This window comes from Hippocampus bargibanti, linkage group LG09, assembly GCF_051943395.1.
Source record: "Hippocampus bargibanti isolate YZ-2025 linkage group LG09, ASM5194339v1, whole genome shotgun sequence".
Classification (NCBI taxonomy): Eukaryota; Metazoa; Chordata; class Actinopteri; order Syngnathiformes; family Syngnathidae; genus Hippocampus; species Hippocampus bargibanti.
This window is the reverse complement of record NC_142742.1, coordinates 19,470,828-19,498,064: the sequence shown is the minus strand read 5'-3', so window position 1 is coordinate 19,498,064 and position 27,237 is coordinate 19,470,828. Positions and strand designations below refer to the sequence as shown.

Genomic DNA, 27,237 nt, shown 5'->3' with positions numbered 1-27,237 from the left:
TGTGTGTGTGTGTGTGTGTGTGCGCGCATGTCATGAAAGAATTCAGGCTGTATGATGGTCCGACCAAAAGGGAGAAAAACAAATAGGGCAGTTGTGCAACATCAGGAATTTATTTTTCAAACATTACCAACGTGATGTACAAGTTCTGTCACTGGCTCACATTGTGGGGGTAAAAATAAAAGGTCTAACCTTTGTCAATACTGCTATGTAAGGCAGGTCAGGTTTACCCAAGACCAAAAAGGGTGGTATGACAGTTTGAATCCTTTTCTTTGTTTGCCTTTTGGTTTAAAAAAGGAGGGATTGTTGCTTCATTCTGTAAAAAAAAAAAGCCACTGTGGTCTAACCAGACTGTCATCAGCTGCCAATGATGTCAACCCTGTTTATGCTGTCTTTGTCAAGCCATCTTTTTTAAAGTGAAAAAAAACTACAGGCCTGAATGGCTTAAAACAATAAAACAGAGTGTTTTGCAATACAAAATGAAAGGTAATAAAACAACTAGCACGAGATGAAACATGAACACACGTCATAGTCGAGATGTCAAACTACCCTTCAAACATTTCTATATATTTTTAGGAGTTTATAATTAAATGATCATGCGCTGGATGCAGACATGTTCACATATCAATATAATATGCTAATATAAAGGCAGAAATATTGTTTCTGTCTTTTGGCAATACTTGCGTTTTATGCCGATGCAAAAGCTGGACTCTGCTCCCCCATCCCGACAAACACACACACAGACACACACACACATATACACAAACACACAATACTCAAAAAGTACCAATAACCAAAACGAGTCTGTTTGTGTGAGATTGTCTGCAGCTCTTATACCCAAAAAGGAAAGCCATTGACGTAAATCTACTGTACATGTCACCTACTGTCACTGTGTATTGTTTGATTTCAGCCATAATTTTCCAAATGCATATGTTAAAAATCCTAAAAAGGAAAAAAACAGCAATCTGTAAATAGCCGTGTTTGTTAATTTAAATAAATCGTAATAAAATCAATTTCCAACTTCTTTTTTTTTTTTTTGCATTCGCTTATTTTATGCAGCAGTACAGTAATATAGATGCTACATGTACTGCCAATATAAGTGTTCAAGTACAATATGAGATTAACAGAAGATATGGGGGGCTATTATATAGCTATTCCTTGCAAATTGATGACTGATTAGCAAAAAGAAAAGCAACCTTGGGTGGCCCGTTGGGCCAGTGTTTCGCACGTTACTTCAATTCCAGCTCGGGCCCCCCTGTGTGTCATATTCTCCCAAGGCCTTCTTGAATTTTCTGTGGGTACAGTATTCCGGTTTCTTCCATTATTCCCAAAACATGCTTTGCGAGCTGGTTCAACACCAAAAAATGTCCCGATTTGTGAGTGTCATCATGAATGATTGTTCGATTGGCCTGCGATTGGCTGGCAAGAGGTTCAGATAGGGTAAGGGTCCAGAAACCCCCTGCGAACCTTGTGAGGAAAATGCAACTCTGAAAATGGATGGATGGAAAGCAACCATGTTGAGGTCCCTAGAGTGGTCAAAGTGTAGGACTGCAACATGGTTGTTCAACCTTGCTTTTCAGTACTTAAAATGCTCTTGGAGGCTTTGTCATTCGTTTTTTGTCAATCTACATGTATGTCTCAGATTTTTGCGCTATCTAATGATAATTGAATAAATTACGCTACAATCAATAGATTTCATATCTATTGCCAGTATACGGTTGTAAAGCGAGACACATAATTTTCTGTCTACTCTGAGAGATTTTTCAGTTAACTGATTTTTTACACGAACATATTTGAACAGACATGAACACTTAATCGTTCCTCGGCAGAAACGATTTTACACGTTTACAAAAAGTTTTTTTTCAGTCGTGGACGAGTATACTCGTACCGAACCTGGAGAATTCTCCAAGCTTATTCTCCATTGGAGAATTGAATAGCCTAGAGTTGGCAGTTCTTGGCATTCTTTCACACGAAATCATGGAATAACGATGGATGAACACCCAGCAGAGTGTATTTGAAATCGTCAGTCTTTTTATTAAATGATTATTGACTATGGACTGGTAGAGACTCATCGTTTTGCTGAACAAACTGGGCAGGGTTTACAAACTGTTTTCAGAGCCATCATCAACAATAGCATATAGAAACTAAATAAAAAAATACAGTAGTCTGAAAAGCGAACATTTAAAAAAAAAAAGGTGAATGGGTTAAAACCCCTTGTTTTCATTTTGCTAACATGGGTATTTTAAGGCCCGCAAGTTCCAGGAATCGACCATTTTTATAACACGTGACACAAAATTACACTAAACGGTTTGTGTGTCCCCTTTTTTGCTTCATGTTTGTGACAGATGAGCACAAAATCATAGACTGTGATTTGAGGGTCATCAGAAAGTGTTCTTTTCACCAGTGGTGGGCCGTCAGGGCCAGCAAGGCCTTCTCTGCTGGCCTAACATAATCAGACATCATTATCATAATTATAATAAAAGTCAATTTCATTAAAAAAGTATTTTTTCTAAAAACATATATAATTATTCTACATACTGTTTTCTTGATGTTATATTATATCCATTTGGTTATGCTCCTTTCAGTGTTGTAGTTTTAGGTCAGAGTTTTTAATCCAAACAGAATTCAGCTAGTTTGTGTCGCCAGGCTGTATGAAATCTGACCGACGGCTTCAGAATCAACAGTGAGGGCGTCTATGCGCTGCACACGAACGGGCACATGTAGTTGATATAGTTGCGATAGCCAATCAGATCACGAGTTGGCACAGTAAGGCCAGCTAGAGGGCCTCGCGTTGAGTCCTGTGATTGGATACTCACTTTACATCAGCCCTCAGCCCGGAAACCCGGAAACTTTAGCAGAAAAACCAAGTATATCTACTCGCTTTTTTAACCCACAATGGCTGAAGGAGAGGACAACTCGCTGTCGCATGTAGGTAAGCCTATTCTCAAGAACAAATGAAAAAGATGTGTTTACTTTTATTTTCAGCAAATAGTTCGTTTTGTGAACGTCTTGTTGTTTTTCTTATATTAAACTGACATTTTGTAATTTAGAGTAAAATCTTGTTAAAGATTTCATATTCTTGGTGGACTTCATAAATCTTTGTGGACAAATGATTTTAAATTTCCTTTTATTTTTAAGTGTTTGCAGTATCACGTATAGTGACAAGTTCTAATTGCTGATGCAGATTTATTGATGTGTAATTGCTCCGGAAAATAGCCTGTGTTGTAGACGATTAAGGTGATGCCACGCCCAGTACTGCATGCGTGTGCTTTTGTAAATGATATCTCCAGCCGTTGTGTCATACATTATGGTATTACGAGAGATATTTGTTCAAGTCGGACTAAGCAGGACTTCACTGAAGGCCTAGGTGTGTAATGCACGGACCGCCACTGCTTTTCACATGCTTGCTCCAACTTTCCAGTGGGCAGTGGAAGGAATTTACATCTTTAGCTCTCTCCGACGGCACTATGGAAATTTTTGGGCCAGTCTTCATCAGCAAACACATCAAGAGGTACTCAAGTCCTGCACAATCTAATTTAATCCAGGGTTTGCAGTTGCATGTTTTAGATGTATGTCTACGATAAAATGTATTTCTAATATTTCATCACCGCTCCTATAGTCGTTAAAAACAACCCCAAGATGTCGTGTTCAGTATGGCAAATTTAATGTCAATGCATATTTTTTGGACAGCAAACGGCAACTCTCAAAATATTGACAATGAGACATTAATATAACGTCTAGAATATCCTGGCTTGGATATTACTTTAAAATCTATTGTGTGTTAATTTGACAAGTGGACAGTGCCTTTACTTCCCTCCTTCTTTCATTCTTATAATCGAACATCAATAGGAAGGAAACCTCAAAGGAAAAAAGAAATTCTCACAGCATATCGTTTCGTCATGGTCGTAGAAAGTCCCTCTTTCCCCCAGTCTTACTCAGTAGTTGTATGTCAGTAATGATGATGTCATGGCTCACAGCCTTACACATGTCGTAAATCGTCAGTGCTGCTATGGAGACCGCAGTCAAAGCCTCCATCTCGACACCTGTCCTGCCAGTGGTGCTGCATGTTGCAGAGATGACCACAGCGCTGCGCGGCTCGTCCAGGTCCAGGGTGACTGAGGTGCAGTCTAAAGGGAGCGGGTGACAGAGCGGAATGAGGGCTGATGTCTGTTTGGAGCCCATGATGCCGGCCAACTGGGCCACCGCCATGGCGTTGCCTTTAGCCAGCTGGTTTTTCTGCAACAGCCCAAAGGCAAGAGGGCCCAAAAGGACGATGGCGCGGGCCTTGGCTGCACGACGTGTTGGGGTTTTACAACCAACATCCACCATGCTTGCTCGGCCTAGGGCATCTGTGTGTGTCAGGTGGGCTTCTGGGGTCCCATCCACATGAGGGCAACCTGGCTCACTCACAAACTGCGAGTTGTGGGGGTCTTGGCTGGAAGTGTTGTTGTGATATTGTCTTACGCTGTGTTGTGTACAGATGACTTTGACCTTCATGAGTAAATGTCCAGGTTGGGGTCTAATACGATCATTAGTTTGGGGTTTGGAATCCACAATGTTGGCGTGATAATGGGAGGCCGTTTGACTGTCCTTGAAGTCATGCAAATGTTGTTCTACGTTGATAAAGGGTGCTCTCTGTTTTTTTACATTGAGATGGGAGCTGTCACTCACTTCATTTGTTGAGCAGCGGTCATTGCCTGCCTGTGCTGAAGAAGTGCGGTGACTAAGGCACATAAGGTTTGCACTATTAAGGACTTGTTTTTCCTCCGGCTGGCACATATGATATATTTTTGAAATATGCGGGGTGACAATGTGGAAAAAGTTGAGCATGTCTTTGGAAGAATGCATTTGGGTCGCACTTCCTGGAACATAAGGCACAACAGAATATCATTCAAGGATATCATTAAATAAAAAGCAGTTACTGGGTTCGACATTAACTGTGGCCAAAGTCGACTTACTATGTGACTGCATTGTGTCGGGCAAGCCCAAGATCACTGATACTGGCCCGGTACAAATTACATATACAAATCCGCCAAAATCAACAAATCTTGCTTTAAAATGTTTGTAATTTAAAGGACAACCGATGTCACTTTTTTGTTTCTTAACTGACATCAGAAAAAACGTTTTATAGCATCTAAAATACCCAAAACACACAGCATGATATTTTTATTGAAATGCAAAACACCAATAAAAATGACATAGTGTCCAAAATCGGCAAAAAATTGAGCTGCGAATTGGGCATTTTCAGAAAGTCCCGCCCCCAGTTCGTGACATCACGCCAAGACGTCTTGCATTGCTGAAAAATCAAAACAATGGCTTTAGATTCGGAGAATATGCTTTCTTGTTACACATCGAGTTATGAATATGATTCAAATAGTTCTGAAGAGGAAAGCATACGTTTTCAATCGATTAAAGAATTTATTCCGTGTCATTTTGAGGCAAAAGGGCGGGGGGAATGTCACACCCAAAAATGGCGACCAGCTCCCGTGAGGAATGAATCAGCCCGTTTCCACAGGCTGATAGATTCCTTCCATGGACCTTGGACGCCCTCTACTGGCGGCTTTTGGGTGCAACACAAGGTTTTCAGACAAACAGTACAGCAAAATACATTGACGTGAGGGAAGGACTGCTACAATGTGTCTTTTTGTCGGTCAAGGGGGGGTCCTAAAGTGACGTCACGTACGGACTCGTCACCAACTCAAAAACAAGACTTCCTGAATAGTCAGTGCGAGTCTTAAAACGTAAAATATAGCTATATGCGGTGGAATCTTTGTAAAATACGCTCAGTAGAAGTCATTTGAAGCCATTTTACAAATTATGGGCACAACTTGTCCAGAGACGTCGGTTGTCCTTTAAATATTTGGTGTTTAATACGGAAAAATTGATCAGACATCGTTGATCTTTTCACCGCACAGCGTACCTTTTGTGGCATGTCAGGTTAAATCCTTCCTAAGGGAAGGGCTTGAACAAGACACTAAAAGGCCGCGGAATGTTGATACTGCAACAAAAACCTCTTCCATGTGCAACAAATGACTACACATTTGAAATATTTTATCAATACCAACATAATGCAGAATCTTTCGGCTTTTCCCCTCAGGGGTCGCCACAGCGAATCAGTGTCCTCCATCTTCAGAGGTTTGATTGGCATGTTTGCTGTGGCTAAGCTTTTACGTCAGATGCCCTTCCTGACACAACCCTCTGTATTTATCCAGGCTTGGGACCGACACAATAAGACACTAACTTGTGTCCCCTTGTGGCTACAGAACAAGTAACTCTATGAACTTAATAAAAATAAGATGAGATGATCAGTAAAAGTGTTATTGAACAATTACAGTGATGCCTCAGTTTACGACCACTTTAGCTAATGAACATTTCACCTTGCATGCACCATGCATTTCATTTATAAGCGCCTTTTAAATTCACAAGAATAGAATGTTGGCTTGAGAACTAGTTTTTGGGAAACACACAGAGCGCCACAATGGCTGGCAGACTAGTTTTTGGCGGAAGAACACCAAATCACAGGGCCGAACAGCACCACCGTGGCAGCCGGACTACTTTTCCACACACCCTTTCTCTGACTGCAGACGTGGTTTGCTATCGAGTGGATACTTTTACTTTTTTGGGACCGAAAAAGACCCCACCACAGGCAAGTGTTCAACCAAAGAGGACACAAAACAACGTTATGGTCGAGCAGAAGGAGATCATCGGAAAACACGAACGAGGTGTGCGTTTGTGTGACTTAGCGTCCCAGTACCAGTATGCTAAGTCGACCATTGCTACGTGTGGCTAAGGGTGTTTCTGTGTTGTCTAAGCAACAATCTCAGGCAATAGAAGAGGTTGAAAAACGTTTGTTGATTTGGATTGACGAAAAGCAGCCAGCAGGGGACAGTGTGTGAGGTGATTATCACAGAGAAAACAAAGTAACTTCACTCGGATATCAAGAGACAACTACATCAACGACCATCACAAAGGTAAATAAAATGACATTATACAGTACAGTTTATTTCTTTCATTACAATACAATAGCACATTCATTATACATAAAATAAGGTATATTTTGTCTAGTTTTAAGGCTTATTTAGTAGAAAATTATGTTTTATGGGGGCCTGGAAACAGATTATTCTCATTTTAATGGTTTCCTATGGTAAATTAATATTTGGAAGACACACTTTTCACCTGACACACACTTTCTGGGAAGCAATTAAGTTCGTAAGCTGAGGTATTACTATATTGTTATTTTGTGTTATTTAACAATTGTTGAATTTGCGATGGTGTGCAACTTTACTGATTCATAATATAGCATAAATAGAGTAATAAAAAAGAAAGTTAACGATTGTCTTAGGTGTAAGACACAAAAAAAACAGATGGCACTTTTAAAAACAGATTACAAGGGGTTTGGCGTTTACTTTACTACTTTAGAATAGTCAAGATGATAAAGGTAAATATGAAATAATAATTTGAAACACATTAGATTATATCATGAAAATACCGGAAAGGTGCTGCGCTGCCACAGGCATGGCCACCAGAACATGACATACACTGGCTCCAAAGAGCCACCACCCACAACGGCTTAGTGTGGGGACCCTTGGCCAAGCAAGATTTTGTGGGCATTACTGCTTGCCTTGGACTCGAGCAGATTCGATCCAAAATTGGAACCAGGAATTCACAAAGAATAAACAGAAATGTGAAAAAGTGACTGACAGGTCTCAATTCAAAAGTATGTTTCATTATTGTGGTCACAATTGCAGTGGTCTGACACTGCATACACATCATTCTGAGAATATTTTGGTACCAAGAGTGACAAAATATGAGAAAACATCTCAGTTGAGTTTATTATGTTTGCAAAAGCAGAATATTTGACGCAGCTCTTGTAGTGAATCTTATTAGATTGTTGAGTTGTAACTAATGTTATGACTGGTGAGTCTTTGATTCAAATGGCCAGTAGGTGGGAAGGTGTGACCCAATTTGTTTTTTCACAAGAGATTTGTGTGAGAGTTTGTACGTACAGCAGCAGTATCACCCACCGATGAGGATCATAGGTCTGTTCTTCATTTGGGAAATACTAAACATGCCTGAAAAGCCATCATTCAGTTTATGAACATGGCGACAAGAGCAGAAAAAGAAAAGCAAAGGTCTTCCAACACACAATCTTACCTGCGTGTTGTTTCTTCTTCCTCCCCACAGCGGCGCCAATTATTTGCAGCAATTCTTCATCTGATGCTCCAGAGCGCAACACATCTCTGAGGGACACTTCAGAGTTACCGAACAAACACACCTGAGGCAACAAGGAAGGCAGGCGTATTTTCTTGCATGGAGGAAACATTAAAGAAAAAACATGCACATGCTTTTTTACCTTGAGGTTGCCATCTGCGGTGATGCGTAAGCGGTTACACGAGCCACAGAAATGGTCAGACATAGAGGTGATGAAGCCAAGTTGTCCTTTAAAGCCCGGTACTTTGAATGTCTGTTGAAACGCACGCTGAAGTTAAATGTAAAGCATCAACGTAATACATTTGTTGACACTTCTTTAAAAACTATTAAGAATATATGTATTCATTCATTTTCCGAACCGCTTTATCCTCACTATGGTCGAGGGATGAGCCGAAGCCTATCCCAGCTGTCTTCGGGTAGTCGGCAGAGGACACCCTGAACCAGTTGCCAGAAAATCACAGGGCACACGGAAACAAATAACCACCCGTGGTCACAGTCACACCTCGGGACAATTTAGAGTGGTCAATCAGCCTGCCACGCATGTTTTTGGAATGTGGGAGGAAACCAGGGGACAACTAAATATGTCGAAATTGTGACTTATAAACCTTTGCTGTGTCTGAGTGTCCAGTCTGAATCGTTTCCAAGTCGGGCCACTTTTGCCTGATATGATCCAACATTTCCTGATAGCTCACCATCTTCTTAAAGTTCCATTTGTTGCCTGCCAACAAAAGACATACATGAGTTCTTGTCGGCATGGCAGACTACTCGAAGTCCTTGGTCATTTGATTTTCAAGAAAAATGAAATAAGACAAGGTCAATTGATCATTAATTTTTTTAACATATACAGTATAGTTTCACTTTGTTTGAGTGTTGCAAAATGCCAAACATTGGGCGATCCAATTTAGCCATCTACTAACCATCAAATGGCATGTACTCAATGAAGCGCACTTCCAGGGGCTTCTTCTCCGTAAGTTCAACAAAATCAAGCAGTTCGTCTTCGTTGAAGCCTCGCATGACCACACAGTTGACCTAGAAGAATAGAGAGCAGTTAAAACACCCATCCTAAGTGTCCACCTGTCTCATAAATTATGGAAAATTCCATTAATTGTGAAATAAACTTTGCGTCCCATATTGAACCAACACCAGATGTGGTTTAGTACTCCATATTTTCCCAATTGTCCAACGCGTCTGTCACACACAAACTGAACACTGAATTTATGAAATGCATCAACGTGCTATTGGCGGGAGTTACACAGTACGTCCCGCAGACCCTCTGCCTGTACGTGGCTGCCTGTCACGATAGTTGCTAAGTCACGCATTCACTGCACACTAAACACCATCCCTGATCTAGCACCAAAGACCTCATGAAGAAGAGGATTGCACTTTTCACAAACAATCGATGAGAAGGTTTCTTCAGCCGTCATCTGTACAATTTTGAAGGTTTCGGACGTTTCGCCTCCTATCCAAGAGGCTTTGTCAGCGAACTAAAGTCTGACTGGTCGTATCGGCCCTATTTATATATCCCTAATGTCCAGGCATGTCGGCGCCGGACACAGCTATGATAGGTCCCTACTCTCAGGTTGGGGGGGGAGCAGAGGACCCCTCCTTGTGGCCCCACTGATTGTTCCTACATTCCTGACTAACGACTGGCCTATTTCCCCCACTCCCACCGGTATCACCTCATCAGCATTACGAATGTTGCCTAACCTGTTTTGCTTAAGCAGGCTATTGTATGAACGATCCAAATTGAACCTCACCCCACTAGACCGGTTTAAAGAAGGATTTTGTTGTTTTATAAGAATCGCTTCTTTTGCCGCTCTTTCAAACTATCTATGTTCTTTCGCTAAGATTTTAACCTCATTGTCGTCAAATGAGTGGTTGCTAGCTTTTAGGTGCAAATGTACTGCCGATTGAGGCCCACTTGTATTATCCCTGCGGTGTTGATAGTCTTTTTTTTTAGAATTTGTTGAGTCTCCCCAATGTACTGCTCTTTACAATTTTCATTCTTACAATGTATGGAATAAACTACATTACTTTGTTTTTCATTTGGTAGCCTATCTTTTGGATGCACTAATTTTTGCCTTAACGTGTTTATCGGTTTGAAATAAGTTGGTATTTTATGTTGCCAAAGGACTCTGTAATTTTTCAGAAACTCATGCAATGTAAGGTACTGCTACTCCTCTCCTTTTTGTATCTTGAGAATTATTGGTTTCATTCCCTATTCTTTCTTTCTGACATTTGTTAAATGACCACTGAGGGTACCCACAGTTAGTGAGTGCTCTCCTGATATGTTTTGACTCCTTTTCTCTACCTTCAATGCTAGTTGGTATTAGTTTAGCCCTGTACTGGAGGGTTCTGATAACTCCTAGTTTGTGTTGTAACGGGTGGTTAGAGTCAAAAAGTAAGTATTGGTCAGTGTGCGTAGCCTTCCTAAAGACTTCTGTTTTTAGCGCTCTGTCCTCTTTTATAATTACTTTACAATCCAAGAAGGCGAGTTGGTTCTCTTTAATGTCCTCACGAGTAAATTTAATGTTGATGTCTACAGAGTTGAGGTGATCTGTGAAGGATTGAATTTCTTGTTTTTTAATTATGACAAAAGTATCGTCCACATATCTAAACCAGTATCTAGGTTTTGTCCCTGGGAAGGATGTGAGGGCCTGTTTCTCCATCTCTTCCATGTAAAGATTAGCCACTATGGGTGAAACTGGTGAGCCCATAGCACAACCATGAATTTGTTAGGCAACGTTCGTAATGCTGATGAGGTGATACCGGTGGGAGTGGGGGAAATAGGCCAGTCGTTAGTCAGGAATGTAGGAACAATCAGGGGGGCCACAGGGAGGGGTCCTCTGCTCCCCCCAACCTGAGAGTAGGGACCTATCATAGCTGTGTCCGGCGCCGACATGCCTGGACATTAGGGATATATAAATAGGGCCGATACGACCAGTCAGACTTTAGTTCGCTGACGAAGCCTCTTGGATAGGAGCCGAAACGTCCGAAACCTTCAAAATTGTACAGATGACGGCTGAAGAAACCTTCTCATCGATGGACCACTCCTGTACGACTGAGAGCTTACACAGACGTTTTCACAAACAAGTGTTTGATTTTATTACAGTTGTCTTTTTAATGATAAAAGGGGCCTCAGACAGGCTTTGTTCCAGCTGTTACAAGACTTTACTGCAGGGGTCTCAAACTCAATTTACCCGGGAGCCGCTGGAGGCAGAGTCTGGGCGAGGCTGGGCCCAATCAGGATTTCCACAAGAGAAGAACAGATAAAACATTCCAATGTTCTCAAAATCTTTATTTTCAAAGCACAAAATAATAATTACATGAATAAATGGAAAAATGAATAAAAAATAAATTAACCAGTAATAAATAAATAAAATAATTATAATGATCATAAGGCAGATACAGACGACTGAAAAAAATACTACTTTCAATCTATGATGTTATTAAACATCAGATTATTAAAAAGGCGTATAAATGGCAGAAAGATCCGGATAGCTTACACAGTTCTTTTTCTCATCGTATCGGGTAACGACAGTTATCCGAATTTCTCAAGTAAACGCACTTACTGTTAAGTTTCAGTTTCACTCGCGACGTGCCTGTAATAAGTCAGAACAAACACACAGCAGCTCTTTGAGCGCGATCGGCCAGAATGGACATGGCTACTGACACGGCACAGGCCGGATCATAAATCACAGCGCCTTCTTCATTTCTGACTATAGGAGCTGAGAGGAGTCGGCGACTTCACGGCTTCTCCTCCAACCAGTTGACTGGAGGAATGAATGAATGGGTGAGCGAAGCACTGGACAGCCTGACCGATGTGCCACCCTTCAGAGCCTTTTAACCCACGGTGGTTTGTTCACCTCCACACACAAGTTTCATTCATATCAATAATGCGGGCTGCACTAACATTAATCTTTCATATCAAGTGGGCCGCAAAATATTCTTTCGAGGGCCGCAGTTGGCCCGCGGGTTTGAGCCCCCTGCTTTACTGTATCTGCACGGAGTCAGTATGCTCAAGTTCAACAGAGTTCAGTCTATTCAGCCTTGAACATGCAACACACACACGTTGACGAGTGCTTCATTTTTTCCTTCCTCTTAAAATAAAGGTGTAACATTAACAGAACCCCACAGGTGAGAGGCTTCATTGAATTTACAGCACATACATTTACAAACACTTGAAGAACATAATGTCATGGCTCTCTTGAGTTTCCAGTTATTTCTACAACTCTGATGTTTCTCTGATAGGGTGATTGGAACAGATACTTCTTTGGTTCTTTTATGATTTTGTAATTGTTTGTAAGTATAAAGTGCATGGCACTGTTATGTCACTGCCACGATCAGGAAGAAAACGCAAGCTATCACCTGCTGCTGAGAGAAAATTGGTCAGGAGGCTGAAGATTCAACCGAGAATCACCAAAAAGCAGTTCAGCCTTAGAATTAGAAGCTGCTGCAACACGTGTCCACAATGAAGCGTACTTTGTATCTCCATGGACTGAGAGGCTGCTGTGCAAGAAGGAAGCCCGTGCTCCAAAAGCGGCGCTTTAAGGACAACCGACACCATTTTTTTGTTTCCTAACTGACGTTTTATAGGATTCTAAAATACCCAAAACACACAGGCTGATATTTTTAGTCAAATGCAAAACACCAATAAAAATTAGTTAAAGTGTCCCAAAACTACTTCAAAATGACCTCGGAGATGCAGAGTTTCAGAAGGTCCCGCCCCCTTGTTCGTGATGTCACGCCAGGACGTTTTGCCTTTCTCTAGAATCAAAACAATGGCTTCAGATTCGGAGAAGATGCTTTCTTGTTACTCATCCAGTTATGAATATGATTCAAATAGTTCTGAAGAGGAAAGCATAAATGTTTGCAATCGTTTAAAGAAGTCCTTCCGTCTCATTTTGAGGCGTCTGCACTCCAATGTAGCGCCCAGAAAATGCACAAGATGGCGCCCAAGCTCCGTTGGAAATGGGCTGATTTGTCTGCTGAGAAATTGTGTCAACTAGTATGAAATAGTAGTCTTGGTGCAACACACAACAATTCACTATCGCTTTATTTATGTTTTTTTCCACTAATTTCACAACAACACGGATCAACAAGTTTTCAGACCAAACAAAGTACCCAAAATACATTGTGTGACGTTTTCTCGGTCAGGGGCGTTCCAGATGTGATGTCACGTCAGGCATTATCATCATCAACTCGAAAACAAGACTTCCTGAATATTCAGTGCGAGCCTTAAAACGTAAAATATAGCTATATGTGGTGGAATCTTTGTAAAATACGCTCAGTAAAAGTCATTTGAAGTGATTTTACAAATTATGGACACAACTTGTCCGGAGGGGTCGGTTGTCCCTTAAGGCTTGACTGACGTTTGCTGCTGATCACATGGACAAAGATAAGACCTTCTGGAGGAAAGTTGTGTGGTCAGACGAAACAAAAATCGAGCTGTTTGGCCACAATGCCCAGCAATATGTTTGGAGGAAAACCGGTGAGGCCTTTAACCCCAAGTACACCTTGCCTCGCGTCAAGCAAGGTTGTGGTAGTATTATTCTGTGGGGCTCTTTTGCTGCCAATGGAACAGGTGCTTTACAGAGAGTAAATAGGATAATGAAGAAGAAGGATTACCTTCAAATTCTTCAAGATAACCTAAAGCCATCAGCCCGAAGATTGGGTCATGGGCGCAGTTGGGTGTTCCAACAGGACAATAACCCCAAACACATATCAAAAGTGGTAATGGAATGGCTAAATCAGGATATAATTAGGGTCTTCAAATGGCTTTCCCAAGGTCCTGACTTAAATGTTGAAAAAACAAGTCCAAGTCAGAAAGCCATCAAATTTAACTGATGTGTATGCACCAATTGTGTCAAGAGGAATGGTTAAAGATTCAACCAGAAGCTTGTGGATGGCTACCAAAACCGCCCAATTGAAGTGAAAATGGCCAAGAGACACTTTACCAAATATTATCGCTGTTGTATGTATATTTTTGACCCAGCAGATTTTATCACTTTTTTTCTGTTCGCCCATAGTAAAGTCATAAAAGAAAACATTTAAATATCAAAAATATCTTCTATTTTTACTTTTTTTGTTTTCTCTTTCTTTCTGTCCGTCCCATCCTCTCACACTTAAGCTGTCTTTTTTTTAAAGATGAAAAAAGACGAATAGATACCTTTACGGGGTTGTAGCCCATTCCAATGGCTTTATCAATTCCCTCCATGACCTTGTGGAAACCTGCAAAAGAATGTGAAAATTTAACTCTGTGAAAAATCTATCATCTGGTCTTCTTATTTTCCTTTCGGGTTTTCCCTCCAGGGGTCGCCACAGCAAATCAGCGTCCTCCATCTAACCCGGTTTTGTGCATCGTCTTCTCTCACAAAAATCTATCATCTGGTAAGACGTTTATTCTTATTTAAGCTTCTCTGAGTCTCAGTGAGCTCATAACTCAGTCTGATATATTTTGAGTGGTTGTAAAAAAAGTATCAGAATGGATCAGGCAGTTGCATTTTCCACAAGAGAGAACTTTTGCTCTTCCTTATTTCACCCTCACTCCATCTGTGCATTCCATTTGTCATTTGCCATTTGCCACCTTGACGTGAGACTGATACTCATCAGCCAGACACTGCTTTTAGTATCGATTGGAATTTAACTGTCAGCTAGGCTAGCCCGCGCCAAAATTTACAAGATGTAGATGGGAGTCACAGTCTTTTATGCCTCACCATTTTTATGTTTGATCTGAAAGCTCAAGCAAAATGTCATACCTTTTCGCCTGACAATGAACTCAAACTTGGCAGGTACCAGTGAGTCCAAACTGATGTTGATCAGGTCGAGGCCCGCATCTCTGAGTAGAGGCAACAGTTTAGTCAGGTTCATGCCATTTGTTGTCACTGCAATGGTCTTCAGACCCTCCAATTTTCTCAATTCAGCTGCGGAAACAAGATAAGCAAATACTTATGGAGAAGGCAAGGGAACACTCTGACGAAGGCGGAAGTAGACGCCGAAACATATCAGATATTTGAACACCGACAAAAGACTGTCTGTAAGATAAGAATCTGTTTTAAATTAGATATCAGGTTTACAGGATGAACTTAATACAACTAAAACTAAGGCAAGGGAAATTGAGAGTTTTGAAAGGCGCTTATAAATGAAATGTATTATTATTATTGCTTCATTATTTAAACAATCTACTCACAGCATTGAAAATGTCACCTTCCATCTTACATAAATGTGGCATTTTTTTAACCAAACTATAAAGACTGTGACTAAAAATAGAATGCAAAAAAAAACATATTCTTGTATAACTTGTCAGTGACAACAAATCGCATGAACCTGGCTAAACTATATTATTTGGATTTAATTGATGTAAGGTTCTACACGGCAAGATAAATTCAGGACTTTTTCAGACATGTAATTCAATTTGATATGACATTTAAAATCAACTTAACAATGTTCCTGTCATCACATCTTGTCCACAGTTGTAGTACATAAAGGATGTGCTCCTCTTAAGAGTTCCAACTAAAATCACAACATTATTTGTTGGTTCCACTATTACTATTGCCACAAGAATCATCAATCCATGTGCTAATATACTTATTATCATTATTTTAATATGTTAAAGAATATGTGACTAAATAGGACTGGGCATCAATTGAGAAATCAGACTTTATCTCAGTTTTTTACGTTAATACTTACAGACATCTGTCTTGAAGCTAGTTGGGCTGATTTAATTGCTTCTGCAATCTTGATGTGTTTATGGTTTTATAAATCAATATCGGACTATCACAGGGAAAATCAGTTCAACGTGATTCGTCAATTTATTGAAACCCACTCCTATCACTAAAATCAGGTAACTTTAGTTTGTTTGTTATTTTTGGTTGTCTTTTGGACAAAGTGGTTGTGCCAGCAAGGGTTTTGTATTTATTTGCTTGAAAAAAGTCTATAAAATATTTTGTCAATATGAAGCTGATTTTTTTTTGTTTCCTTTTTTCCCTGAATGAAGCGTACTTTGTATCTCCATGGACTGAGAGGCTGCTGTGCAAGAAGGAAGCCCGTGCTCCAAAAGTGGCGCTTTAAGGACAACCGACACCATTTTTTTGTTTCCTAACTGACGTTTTATAGGATTCTAAAATACCCAAAACACACAGGCTGATATTTTTAGTCAAATGCAAAACACCAATAAAAATTAGTTAAAGTGTCCCAAAACTACTTCAAAATGACCTCGGAGATGCAGAGTTTCAGAAGGTCCCGCCCCCTTGTTCGTGATGTCACGCCAGGACGTTTTGCCTTTCTCTAGAATAAAAACAATGGCTTCAGATTCGGAGAAGATGCTTTCTTGTTACTCATCCAGTTATGAATATGATTCAAATAGTTCTGAAGAGGAAAGCATAAATGTTTGCAATCGTTTAAAGAAGTCCTTCCGTCTCATTTTGAGGCGTCTGCACTCCAATGTAGCGCCCAGAAAATGCACAAGATGGCGCCCAAGCTCCGTTGGAAATGGGCTGATTTGTCTGCTGAGAAATTGTGTCAACTAGTATGAAATAGTAGTCTTGGTGCAACACACAACAATTCACTATCGCTTTATTTATGTTTTTTTTTCCACTAATTTCACAACAACACGGATCAACAAGTTTTCAGACCAAACAAAGTACCCAAAATACATTGTGTGACGCTTTCTCGGTCAGGGGCGTTCCAGATGTGATGTCACGTCAGGCATTATCATCATCAACTCGAAAACAAGACTTCCTGAATATTCAGTGCGAGCCTTAAAACGTAAAATAATAGCTATATGTGGTGGAATCTTTGTAAAACACGCTCAGTAGAAGTCATTTGAAGTGATTTTACAAATTATGGACACAACTTGTCCGGAGGGGTCGGTTGTCCCTTAAGGCTTGACTGACGTTTGCTGCTGATCACATGGACAAAGATAAGACCTTCTGGAGGAAAGTTGTGTGGTCAGACGAAACAAAAATCGAGCTGTTTGGCCACAATGCCCAGCAATATGTTCGGAGGAAAACCGGTGAGGCCTTTAACCCCAAGTACACCTTGCCTCGCGTCAAGCAAGGTTGTGGTAGTATTATTCTGTGGGGCTCTTTTGCTGCTAATGGAACAGGTGCTTTACAGAGAGTAAATAGGATAATGAAGAAGAAGGATTACCTTCAAATTCGTCAAGATAACCTAAAGCCATCAGCCCGAAGATTGGGTCATGGGCGCAGTTGGGTGTTCCAACAGGACAATAACCCCAAACACATATCAAAAGTGGTAATGGAATGGCTAAATCAGGATATAATTAGGGTCTTCAAATGGCTTTCCCAAGGTCCTGACTTAAATGTTGAAAAAACAAGTCCAAGTCAGAAAGCCATCAAATTTAACTGATGTGTATGCACCAATTGTGTCAAGAGGAATGGTTAAAGATTCAACCAGAAGCTTGTGGATGGCTACCAAAACCGCCCAATTGAAGTGAAAATGGCCAAGAGACACTTTACCAAATATTATCGCTGTTGTATGTATATTTTTGACCCAGCAGATTTTATCACTTTTTTTCTGTTCGCCCATAGTAAAGTCATAAAAGAAAACATTTAAATATCAAAAATATCTTCTATTTTTACTTTTTTTGTTTTCTCTTTCTTTCTGTCCGTCCCATCCTCTCACACTTAAGCTGTCTTTTTTTTTAAAGATGAAAAAAGACGAATAGATACCTTTACGGGGTTGTAGCCCATTCCAATGGCTTTATCAATTCCCTCCATGACCTTGTGGAAACCTGCAAAAGAATGTGAAAATTTAACTCTGTGAAAAATCTATCATCTGGTCTTCTTATTTTCCTTTCGGTTTTTCCCTCCAGGGGTCGCCACAGCAAATCAGCGTCCTCCATCTAACCCGGTTTTGTGCATCGTCTTCTCTCACAAAAATCTATCATCTGGTAAGACGTTTATTCTTATTTAAGCTTCTCTGAGTCTCAGTGAGCTCATAACTCAGTCTGATATATTTTGAGTGGTTGTAAAAAAAGTATCAGAATGGATCAGGCAGTTGCATTTTCCACAAGAGAGAACTTTTGCTCTTCCTTATTTCACCCTCACTCCATCTGTGCATTCCATTTGTCATTTGCCATTTGCCACCTTGACGTGAGACTGATACTCATCAGCCAGACACTGCTTTTAGTATCGATTGGAATTTAACTGTCAGCTAGGCTAGCCCGCGCCAAAATTTACAAGATGTAGATGGGAGTCACAGTCTTTTATGCCTCACCATTTTTATGTTTGATCTGAAAGCTCAAGCAAAATGTCATACCTTTTCGCCTGACAATGAACTCAAACTTGGCAGGTACCAGTGAGTCCAAACTGATGTTGATCAGGTCGAGGCCCGCATCTCTGAGTAGAGGCAACAGTTTAGTCAGGTTCATGCCATTTGTTGTCACTGCAATGGTCTTCAGACCCTCCAATTTTCTCAATTCAGCTGCGGAAACAAGATAAGCAAATACTTATGGAGAAGGCAAGGGAACACTCTGACGAAGGCGGAAGTAGACGCCGAAACATATCAGATATTTGAACACCGACAAAAGACTGTCTGTAAGATAAGAATCTGTTTTAAATTAGATATCAGGTTTACAGGATGAACTTAATACAACTAAAACTAAGGCAAGGGAAATTGAGAGTTTTGAAAGGCGCTTATAAATGAAATGTATTATTATTATTGCTTCATTATTTAAACAATCTACTCACAGCATTGAAAATGTCACCTTCCATCTTACATAAATGTGGCATTTTTTTAACCAAACTATAAAGACTGTGACTAAAAATAGAATGCAAAAAAAACATATTCTTATATAACTTGTCAGTGACAACAAATCGCATGAACCTGGCTAAACTATATTATTTGGATTTAATTGATGTAAGGTTCTACACGGCAAGATAAATTCAGGACTTTTTCAGACATGTAATTCAATTTGATATGACATTTAAAATCAACTTAACAATGTTCCTGTCATCACATGTTGTCCACAGTTGTAGTACATAAAGGATGTGCTCCTCTTAAGAGTTCCAACTAAAATCACAACATTATTTGTTGGTTCCACTATTACTATTGCCACAAGAATCATCAATCCATGTGCTAATATACTTATTATCATTATTTTAATATGTTAAAGAATATGTGACTAAATAGGACTGGGCATCAATTGAGAAATCAGACTTTATCTCAGTTTTTTACGTTAATACTTACAGACATCTCTCTTGAAGCTAGTTGGGCTGATTTAATTGCTTCTGCAATCTTGATGTGTTTATGGTTTTATAAATCAATATCGGACTATCACAGGGAAAATCAGTTCAATGTGATTCGTCAATTTATTGAAACCCACTCCTATCACTAAAATCAGGTAACTTTAGTTTGTTTGTTATTTTTGGTTGTCTTTTGGACAAAGTGGTTGTGCCAGCAAGGGTTTTGTATTTATTTGCTTGAAAAAAGTCTATAAAATATTTTGTCAATATGAAGCTGATTTTTTTTTGTTTCCTTTTTTCCCTGGCAATACATTCCCTTGATTGAACTAAAAATGAAATAAAACAACTCTTCAGCAGAATTATTTTTTTACCTTTAATGTTTCACTCAGCTGGCTAATTTATGGTTCAAAACATGAGTGTGATCCTTGTGGTTTCCACTAACTCTTGTAACTAAATTGGTCTGTCATACATTTGACAAGGTAGACAAGACTAATCAATTCTGCTTCCAGCATATTTGTTCATGGTACGAATCATTTGGTCTGTGAAGTCACATCGGAATTGGCCCGCAACAGCATCAATTTGTCAATGTGTTACCAATGATATCCACCACATCAGGTCTGATGAGTGGTTCTCCTCCAGTGAGACGAATCTTGTCCACGCCTTCTTTGACAAAGAGGCGGGCGAGGGTCAGGACTTCTGTCGTGGAGAGAAGCTGACCTCGTGGTGTAAGCTTCACGCCCTCCTCCGGCATACAGTACTGACCTGAAAATTACCAGAATAAACAGAAACAAGACTTAGAGTTGACTTTTGAAAGCTTGCAAGTATTCCTGTTGTAAGGCAAGGAGGGCAATGCCGGTCTTTGAGGATCGCTGTCCCACCGTTTTCAACGTCTCCAACTGTTGGAGGAGCAAGACAGATAAAACAGGCAGGACACCGGCGAGGGCCAGACTTAGCCAAAGTGATCCCCTTAGCGCTTTAACAACAGTTGAAGCTGTAATAAAGCGCTAAACATGGACAACTATCCTACACAGGAAATCAGTGGTGGGCCATGCATGTCACTCCTGGGCCTTCAGTAGTGCTACGTCTGAATCACTCCACAGCTGTGAGTGTGGTGTGATTTACTACACGTCCACTAGAGGATGTTGTTGTCAAGTATAGGAAATAACTTGACTTGAAGAAACTTAAAGGACAACCAACACCACTTTTTTGTTTCCTAATTGACATCAGAAAAACGTTTTATAGCATCTAAAATACCCAAAACACGCAGGATGATATTTTTAGTCAAATGCAAAACACCAATAAAAATGGCTTAGTGTCTAAAAACTACTGCACATTGAACCCGAAAGTGGCCAGTTTCAGAATGTCCTGTCCCCTTGTTTGTGGCGTCACGCCAAGACGTCTTGCCTTGCTCGAGAATCAAAACAATGGCTTCAGATTCGGAGAATATGCTTTCTTGTTACTCATCCAGTTATGAATATGATTCAAATAGTTCTGAAGAGGAAAGCATACATGTTTGCAATGGATTATATAATTTATTCCATGTCATTTTGAGGCATCTGGACAGAAATGTAGCACCAGAAGATGGCGCCTGATCTCCGTGGAAATGGGCTGATTTGTCTGCTGGTAATTTGTGTCAGCGAATATCAAATAGTAGTCTTGGTGCAACACACAACGATTCACCATCGCGTTATTTATGTGTCAACACCAAAACAGATCAACACGAAGTTTTCAGACCAAACAAAGCACCGCAAAATGCATTGTGTGTCCTTCGTCGGTCAGGGGCGTTCCTTCCGTGACGTGACGTCAGGAATCGTCACCAACTCAAAAACAAGACTTCCTGAATATTCAGCACGAGTCTTAAAACATAAAATATAGCTATATGCGGTGGAATCTTTGTAAAATACGCTCAGTAGAAGTCATTTGAAGCGATTTTACAAATTATGGACACAACTTGTCCGAAGGTGTCGGTTGTCCTTTAAGAAATACAGCTATTAAACTGTTTGAATTTTTACGATGAACGCGTGGATTCATGATAACCTCGTAAAATTGCAATATAATTGACTATTTTTGCCAGCTTCTGAGCTGTCCAACCTTTCTATTCTTCTTTACAATGCGGCATTCATCTTTTACTCAAATCCTGAGAAGTCTCCCAGCTCCTGCCACAGCATGATGCCACCACCGTGCTTCACTCAAAGGATGGATGGATTCCGCCAAATGTATCTGGCATTCACGCCAGAGTTACATTTTTCACACCTCAGACCAGGAAATGTTGTCTATTTTGAGCTGAGATTTCTTAGTGTACCTCTTATCCAAATTCCGTGTGGGCTGCTTCATGCGTTTCTATTAAGCAGTGGCTTCTTTAAGGATACTCTACAATAGAAGCCTGATAGATTAATAGATGCAGGATGGTTGTTCTCTATGCACAGAAAAAGGCTGGCGCTGGAACTTAGACAGTGATCTCCTTGACTTAGGTGCTTTTTTTCAGGAACAGTCAGGAAGTGGGTGGCCAGTTCTAGCTGAATTTATTCTATACACTTGATTGGATCTGGATGGATGGCTTGAGATAATAGCTTCTCAGAAATCTTGCAGTCACCTCCTTTCACTTTACGCATGGTTTGTCCTCTTACATGCATTGTCCAGTGTGGGGCAGTTAACAGGGGGGTGTGCCTTTCAAAATTATGTCCTGAATTTACAGCAGCTAGACTCAAGCAGCTACGTGGCAAAGGCTGAGAATACTCATGACCATGGGATTTTTTTTTCTCTCGTAAATTTAATTTTCAAATACTGCAAAGACAAACAGCGGCTCTGTCGGCGTCCGACCTCGCTGTGTAAAGTTTGTGTAATGTTTTCTGGGTACTTCACCTTCCTCCAACATTCCAAAATCGAGGTTAATGCAACAGTCTAAATTGTTTGAGTGCGAGTGTGAGCGTGGGTGGTTGGTCGCCTCTGTATGCCCAGCGATTGGCTGATAACAGGTTCAGGATGCCATCTGCTATTGTCCAGACTCCAGCACCCCACACGACACTTATGAGGTTAAAGCAGATCGGAAAAATGAATGAATGAATGAATGAATGAATGAAATGTTTATGATAATACATTTCATTTATAAGCGCCTTTCAAAACCCTCAAGGACACTTTTGTCACAGGCTTTTTTAATGCAGGTGAGCAGCGGCAGCCACACGCGCCAGCGTTCACTCAGCCCGGAAGTAACAAAGTAAAATTCTAGAGATATAAAATGAGATGATTTGGGTTGTTCGGAGCTTATGTTTGACAATTTGAAGATACGTATTTTCAGGTTAAGTGTGAGTAGACTGTTTTGGATATGGTTTAGTTTGGGACATTAGGGTTTAGTGTTTTTGTTGTAGTGTAGTGTTGGTTAGTTTTGTCAAGTCCTCCCTGATTTCCAGTTCTCCAAGGTGCAACACAACAGAATCAAATGATCAGGATCGTAATTGAGAGCTGGCTGATGAGCTGATCATATGATTTAGGTGTATTAAACCTTGAATAATGCAAAACAGGAAGGACAATTGGACATCGAGGGCCCAAGTATTTATTAGATATGGAATTTATCTGTTGAGGCTAATCTTTAAATTGTTACGATATTATTGTCATTTTAACAAGAAGGTCTTTCTGGGCGCACTCGATGCATTGTCTATGAACAGGAACAAGTTGTGTGTCTGTGTTTTTTTTTTATCAGCTAACTCAGATTTTCATGTTACGTTATAAGACAAGCAACACAAACAAGACCTGGCAGACACTGTCTGTGATTAGAAACGATGCTTCTGTTAATTGGTAATAGGAAATTGATGGTAACAAATCCACTCATATCATAACCATTAGGTAACTATCTGGAACCGAAGATTGTTGATGCGGCAACGTATAATAATATTAATATTTATTTAATATGAAATCTGATTATTATGTGGAACAGGTTAGCATTTTCAGCACCTATTGACAAATGTACCGGTTTTTACTTGAGTTGGCAGCACACAGTGTTCTAATTTATCACACTTTTACTTGGCTAATCGTGGTCTGCTTCATGCTAATGCTTAATCATCAATAATGATTTTACATGAATATGAGAATTTATCTCAAGTGTGCCTTATGTGAATAAGTAAATAAAATACAGTAGTTTGCATTAGGCTTATTGTGAAAAACAATGTTTGCGTCATTTTTAAACCCTTTGACTATGACTGCGTAGTGCTGACTAGAATGGGGTGTTTTGAGAATAGATTATTATTTACTGATTTCTTCCCCCAAAAAATATCAAATTTGATGGAAAGGAGGATTAATTTTCCTGATTAAAAATATATCAATAAAATCACATAAATTGAGTTTATTTGTTAAAAATGGATCATCCTGGCCGGATGATCCCTTTAACAGATATGGCAGGTAGACTTACAGCGCAGGTTGCATTTCTCAGTCAGGGAGATGCGCAAGTAAGTGTGCCTCCGGGAAAAGTTGTCCGTCAAGAACGATGAAAAGGGAATGTTGTCCTCCTTAAGCTTCTCCTGGTGAAAAGTCAGATGACGAGGTCAGTCCTAGTAACTAATAGTGATAAAGGAATTTATACTTTTCTATGGTTAAACCACCCTTAAGACGATTCTTTATCAACGGTCATATGCATAATTTGTGTCTCTGCACGGGCTTATGAATGTAACAAACACTGTTTTGTAATGAATCGCATAGTATTTCAATGACTTTTGCCTTAATTCATATCTACCGAAAAAAATCAGAAAACACTGGTGGTGCTTTGTGAAAGTGAAATAGTCCATTGCATTTATGACAGTTGGCTGAGCTAAAAAATGGGTAATCATTTAGATTTGGCAAACATGCTTGCCAATGGAGTCACATTGCAGTCTCGTGGAATGATTATTATGACCATGCCAGTAGTTTTGCTGCTCTGCTTTCTGTGTGAAGCTGCACAAAAGACTTAGCGTTTGTGATGGTTATACAGTACTACATCACAGGACTTTAGCCTGACTGTGACAACAATTACTCTTTTGTTCTCTAATCCAATCACCGTAAGACATTATGATCTACATGCAAACTCTCAGCCCGTCACCTGAAATAAAACAGAAAGACACTTCCAACACAACTAATTCTACTTTGAATTGTATCATAATATGAAGGACGGCTGGTTTATCAACACCACGTTAACTTCAGTGGCTGTAATTGCTGAGACAATGATTTTTTTTTAACTCAAAAGGGCAATGCTTGTTCGAGACAAGTAAAGTACATGAATAAAACCTTGTTTGGCAACAAAATATGCTCCTACTTCAAGAAAGACTTGACATAATCATGGAACAGAAAATCATTAAAGGCAGTAATGACATCCGAGAGTACAGCCTCATCTCTCAAAGGCAAAATTCCAGTTGTTGCTATGATACACGATGATATAAAACTCATCAGCATCTCGGACATTTATAATTAGTTATTTCAGAACAGTGGCGATAACTCAGCATTCACACACTTGCCATCTCAAAAGGAATTGAAGTTTGTCATCATAATTGGGTGGACATTTATGTTGATAAATGAGTAATGTCAAATTAAAATTAGGGTAAAACAAAAAATGTATAACCAAAATTATCACATATGCTGATGGATTTCAGAAGTTATGTAATTATATACTAGTGTTATTCTTGCGTATTATATTTTCCCACGTGTCTCAAACGTTCCCGGTCCATTCACATTCCAAAAATCATATCATTATTTATGAGAAATAATATCATTACCTGTCTTTTCACAGTTTTCGCAGATGTGTTAAAGTCGGTAGAAGTTGAAATTGAATCCCCAAATTCAAATCGGTTATTGTGAGTCGCACTCGAGAAAGATCGAGCTCCACTCATGCACTGAACCAAAAGTTTTCCGACATGTCGCACGCTCCTGTGTGTGTCGAGTAAGCAAAAGCTCAGGTTAATAGCCATTGAGTTATTTTTCTGCTGTACTCATATGTTCACAAAACTCGATAGATAACGTTTCGGCGAGATAAACATGTCAGTGAGTGAACCGAGACGGAAAAGCAAAGGTCATGTTTTGGGGGAGCCAATCAAGCCACGTGACGTCAGGTCCCATTGCATGCCGGGAGGTGTCGTTCACAATGGAGTCACCCTTCACAACACGTTGCAGCACCGCATTTGAAATAAAGTATACAGTACTTTACTGTATCTGTTTGACTTCAGGACGAGTTGCCACAAAAAAATAACCTATTGTAGCAGTTGAGGAAGGAGAACACACGATTGACTGGAGTACGTCTTTATTCCAACTGCTAACAAGTGGATCTGACTTGAACATGGAAAAATGCAGTAAAATATCTTATCCTAACCACGTCCCTTGCTGTACACCTGCTGGGTGAGATACATGGTCTGAGTGCCCGCCCTATTATAGTTTAGCATCCAAAAGATATATTCATATTCGACTGTTTTTATCTGTCGGTGAATCCACAGGTGCATACTTGTCAACCGGCCGTAATTTGCCATATTCTGTACGATTTTTGCACATTTTTAGATGTGTACGGCATACAAGAAAGTTTGTACAGGAAACGCAAAAAAATGTTTAATATAATTTTGAGACATTTTCGATTCCGTTTTCGTCATTAAATATTAACAGTAATGTTAATTGTAACAAAATGTCGCTACTCGTAAAAAGCGAAGTCGGCCACCGAGAATACAAGTCCGTGCGAAAAATCTCGAGAACAAACATAATTTCCGAGAAGACTATTTCCGGTCGAGTGGGATTTTATTTTGAAATCGGTTAAATTAAACAAATCACTAGGACCGTTTTGATGCTGCTTCAGAGCTGGCTGATGAACTGATCACCTGATTCAGGTGTATTGCAGCCGGGTCAGATGGAAAACAGGCAGGGCAGTGGCCCTCCAGGCCTGGAGCTGGACATGTCTGCTCTACAACAAAGAACACACAGTGAGACCTCAGCTTACGAACTTATTTGTTTCCCAGGCAGAGTGTGTAAAGCGAAAAGTGTGTATCTTAATTTTTTTTTCCCCCATAGGAAACCATTAAAATGGGAATAATTCATCCCCGGGTTTCCATAAAATATACTTTTCAACTAAATAAGCCTTAAACCTACACACAACATACCTTATTCGATGTATAATAAATGTGCTATTGTATTGTAATGAAATGAAATGAAATACACTGCATTGTATCATAAAGTCACTTTATTTACATTTGTGATGGTCATTGATGGCTTGATGGAATGGTGTTGGAGGTCGAAGGTCAAAGGGAATTGCTGTTTGGAAAGAGGCAAATTACATGAGGACTGTAATTAAAGAAATAAACTGTGCTGTAAAATAAAGTTTTATTTACCTTTTTGATGGTTGTTGATGGCTTATGGAAGGAGAGTCACCTTCCATAAGGACTGCTGGTAATTTAACCTCTGGTGTGGCTTCTCGTTTTTCTTTGGAGACTCCTAATCATTTCTGCTGATTAAAAACCTCTTAATTGACACTTGTTGCTTTCTGACTTGTAAGGTCTTACGAAGCTGAGGCATCACATTATTGTTCATCATGTTGATGATTGTCATAGCCACAGTCTTTTCTGGATGGAACTGTTCGGTGAAAGCCTGCACATCATTCTACTTTGCCAACATTGCCTTTATGAGCTCACTTGATGCTGCAGCCATCTCCTCCTCAGATGTTCTCGAACCATCCGTTACTGGCTTTAAAATCCCCAAAAAGCGCCGAACTTCCAGGTTGGCGCATGGCGGTATCGGCATGAATTAGCCGTGCTTTCTCGCATAAAATACCTTTACTCACGCTGTCGCCGGATAGCTGCTTTTCGTTAATCCATATTAACAGAAGTTT

At 40.0% G+C, this 27,237-nt stretch overlaps 2 protein-coding genes across 2 annotated transcripts; both read right to left on the bottom strand.

The window, feature by feature from the left end:
• Nucleotides 1–317: 317 nt before the first annotated feature.
• Nucleotides 318–25,448, bottom strand: LOC148893907 (molybdenum cofactor biosynthesis protein 1-like). The gene is made up of 11 exons (XM_089004320.1): nt 25,151–25,448; nt 23,818–23,926; nt 20,010–20,177; nt 18,490–18,654; nt 17,901–17,962; nt 9,126–9,237; nt 8,814–8,926; nt 8,351–8,461; nt 8,152–8,272; nt 8,022–8,069; nt 318–4,859 (listed from the first exon to the last, which is right to left on the bottom strand). Exons 1-11 carry the CDS (start codon nt 25,340–25,342, stop codon nt 3,895–3,897), a joined length of 2,166 nt encoding a protein of 721 aa, XP_088860446.1. The 5' UTR covers nt 25,343–25,448; the 3' UTR covers nt 318–3,894.
• Nucleotides 11,504–15,362, bottom strand: LOC148893908 (molybdenum cofactor biosynthesis protein 1-like). The gene is made up of 3 exons (XM_089004319.1): nt 14,967–15,362; nt 14,378–14,439; nt 11,504–12,975 (listed from the first exon to the last, which is right to left on the bottom strand). The coding sequence occupies exons 1-3, from the start codon at nt 15,076–15,078 to the stop codon at nt 12,889–12,891; spliced, it is 261 nt and encodes an 86-aa protein (XP_088860445.1). The 5' UTR covers nt 15,079–15,362; the 3' UTR covers nt 11,504–12,888.
• Nucleotides 25,449–27,237: the final 1,789 nt, after the last annotated feature.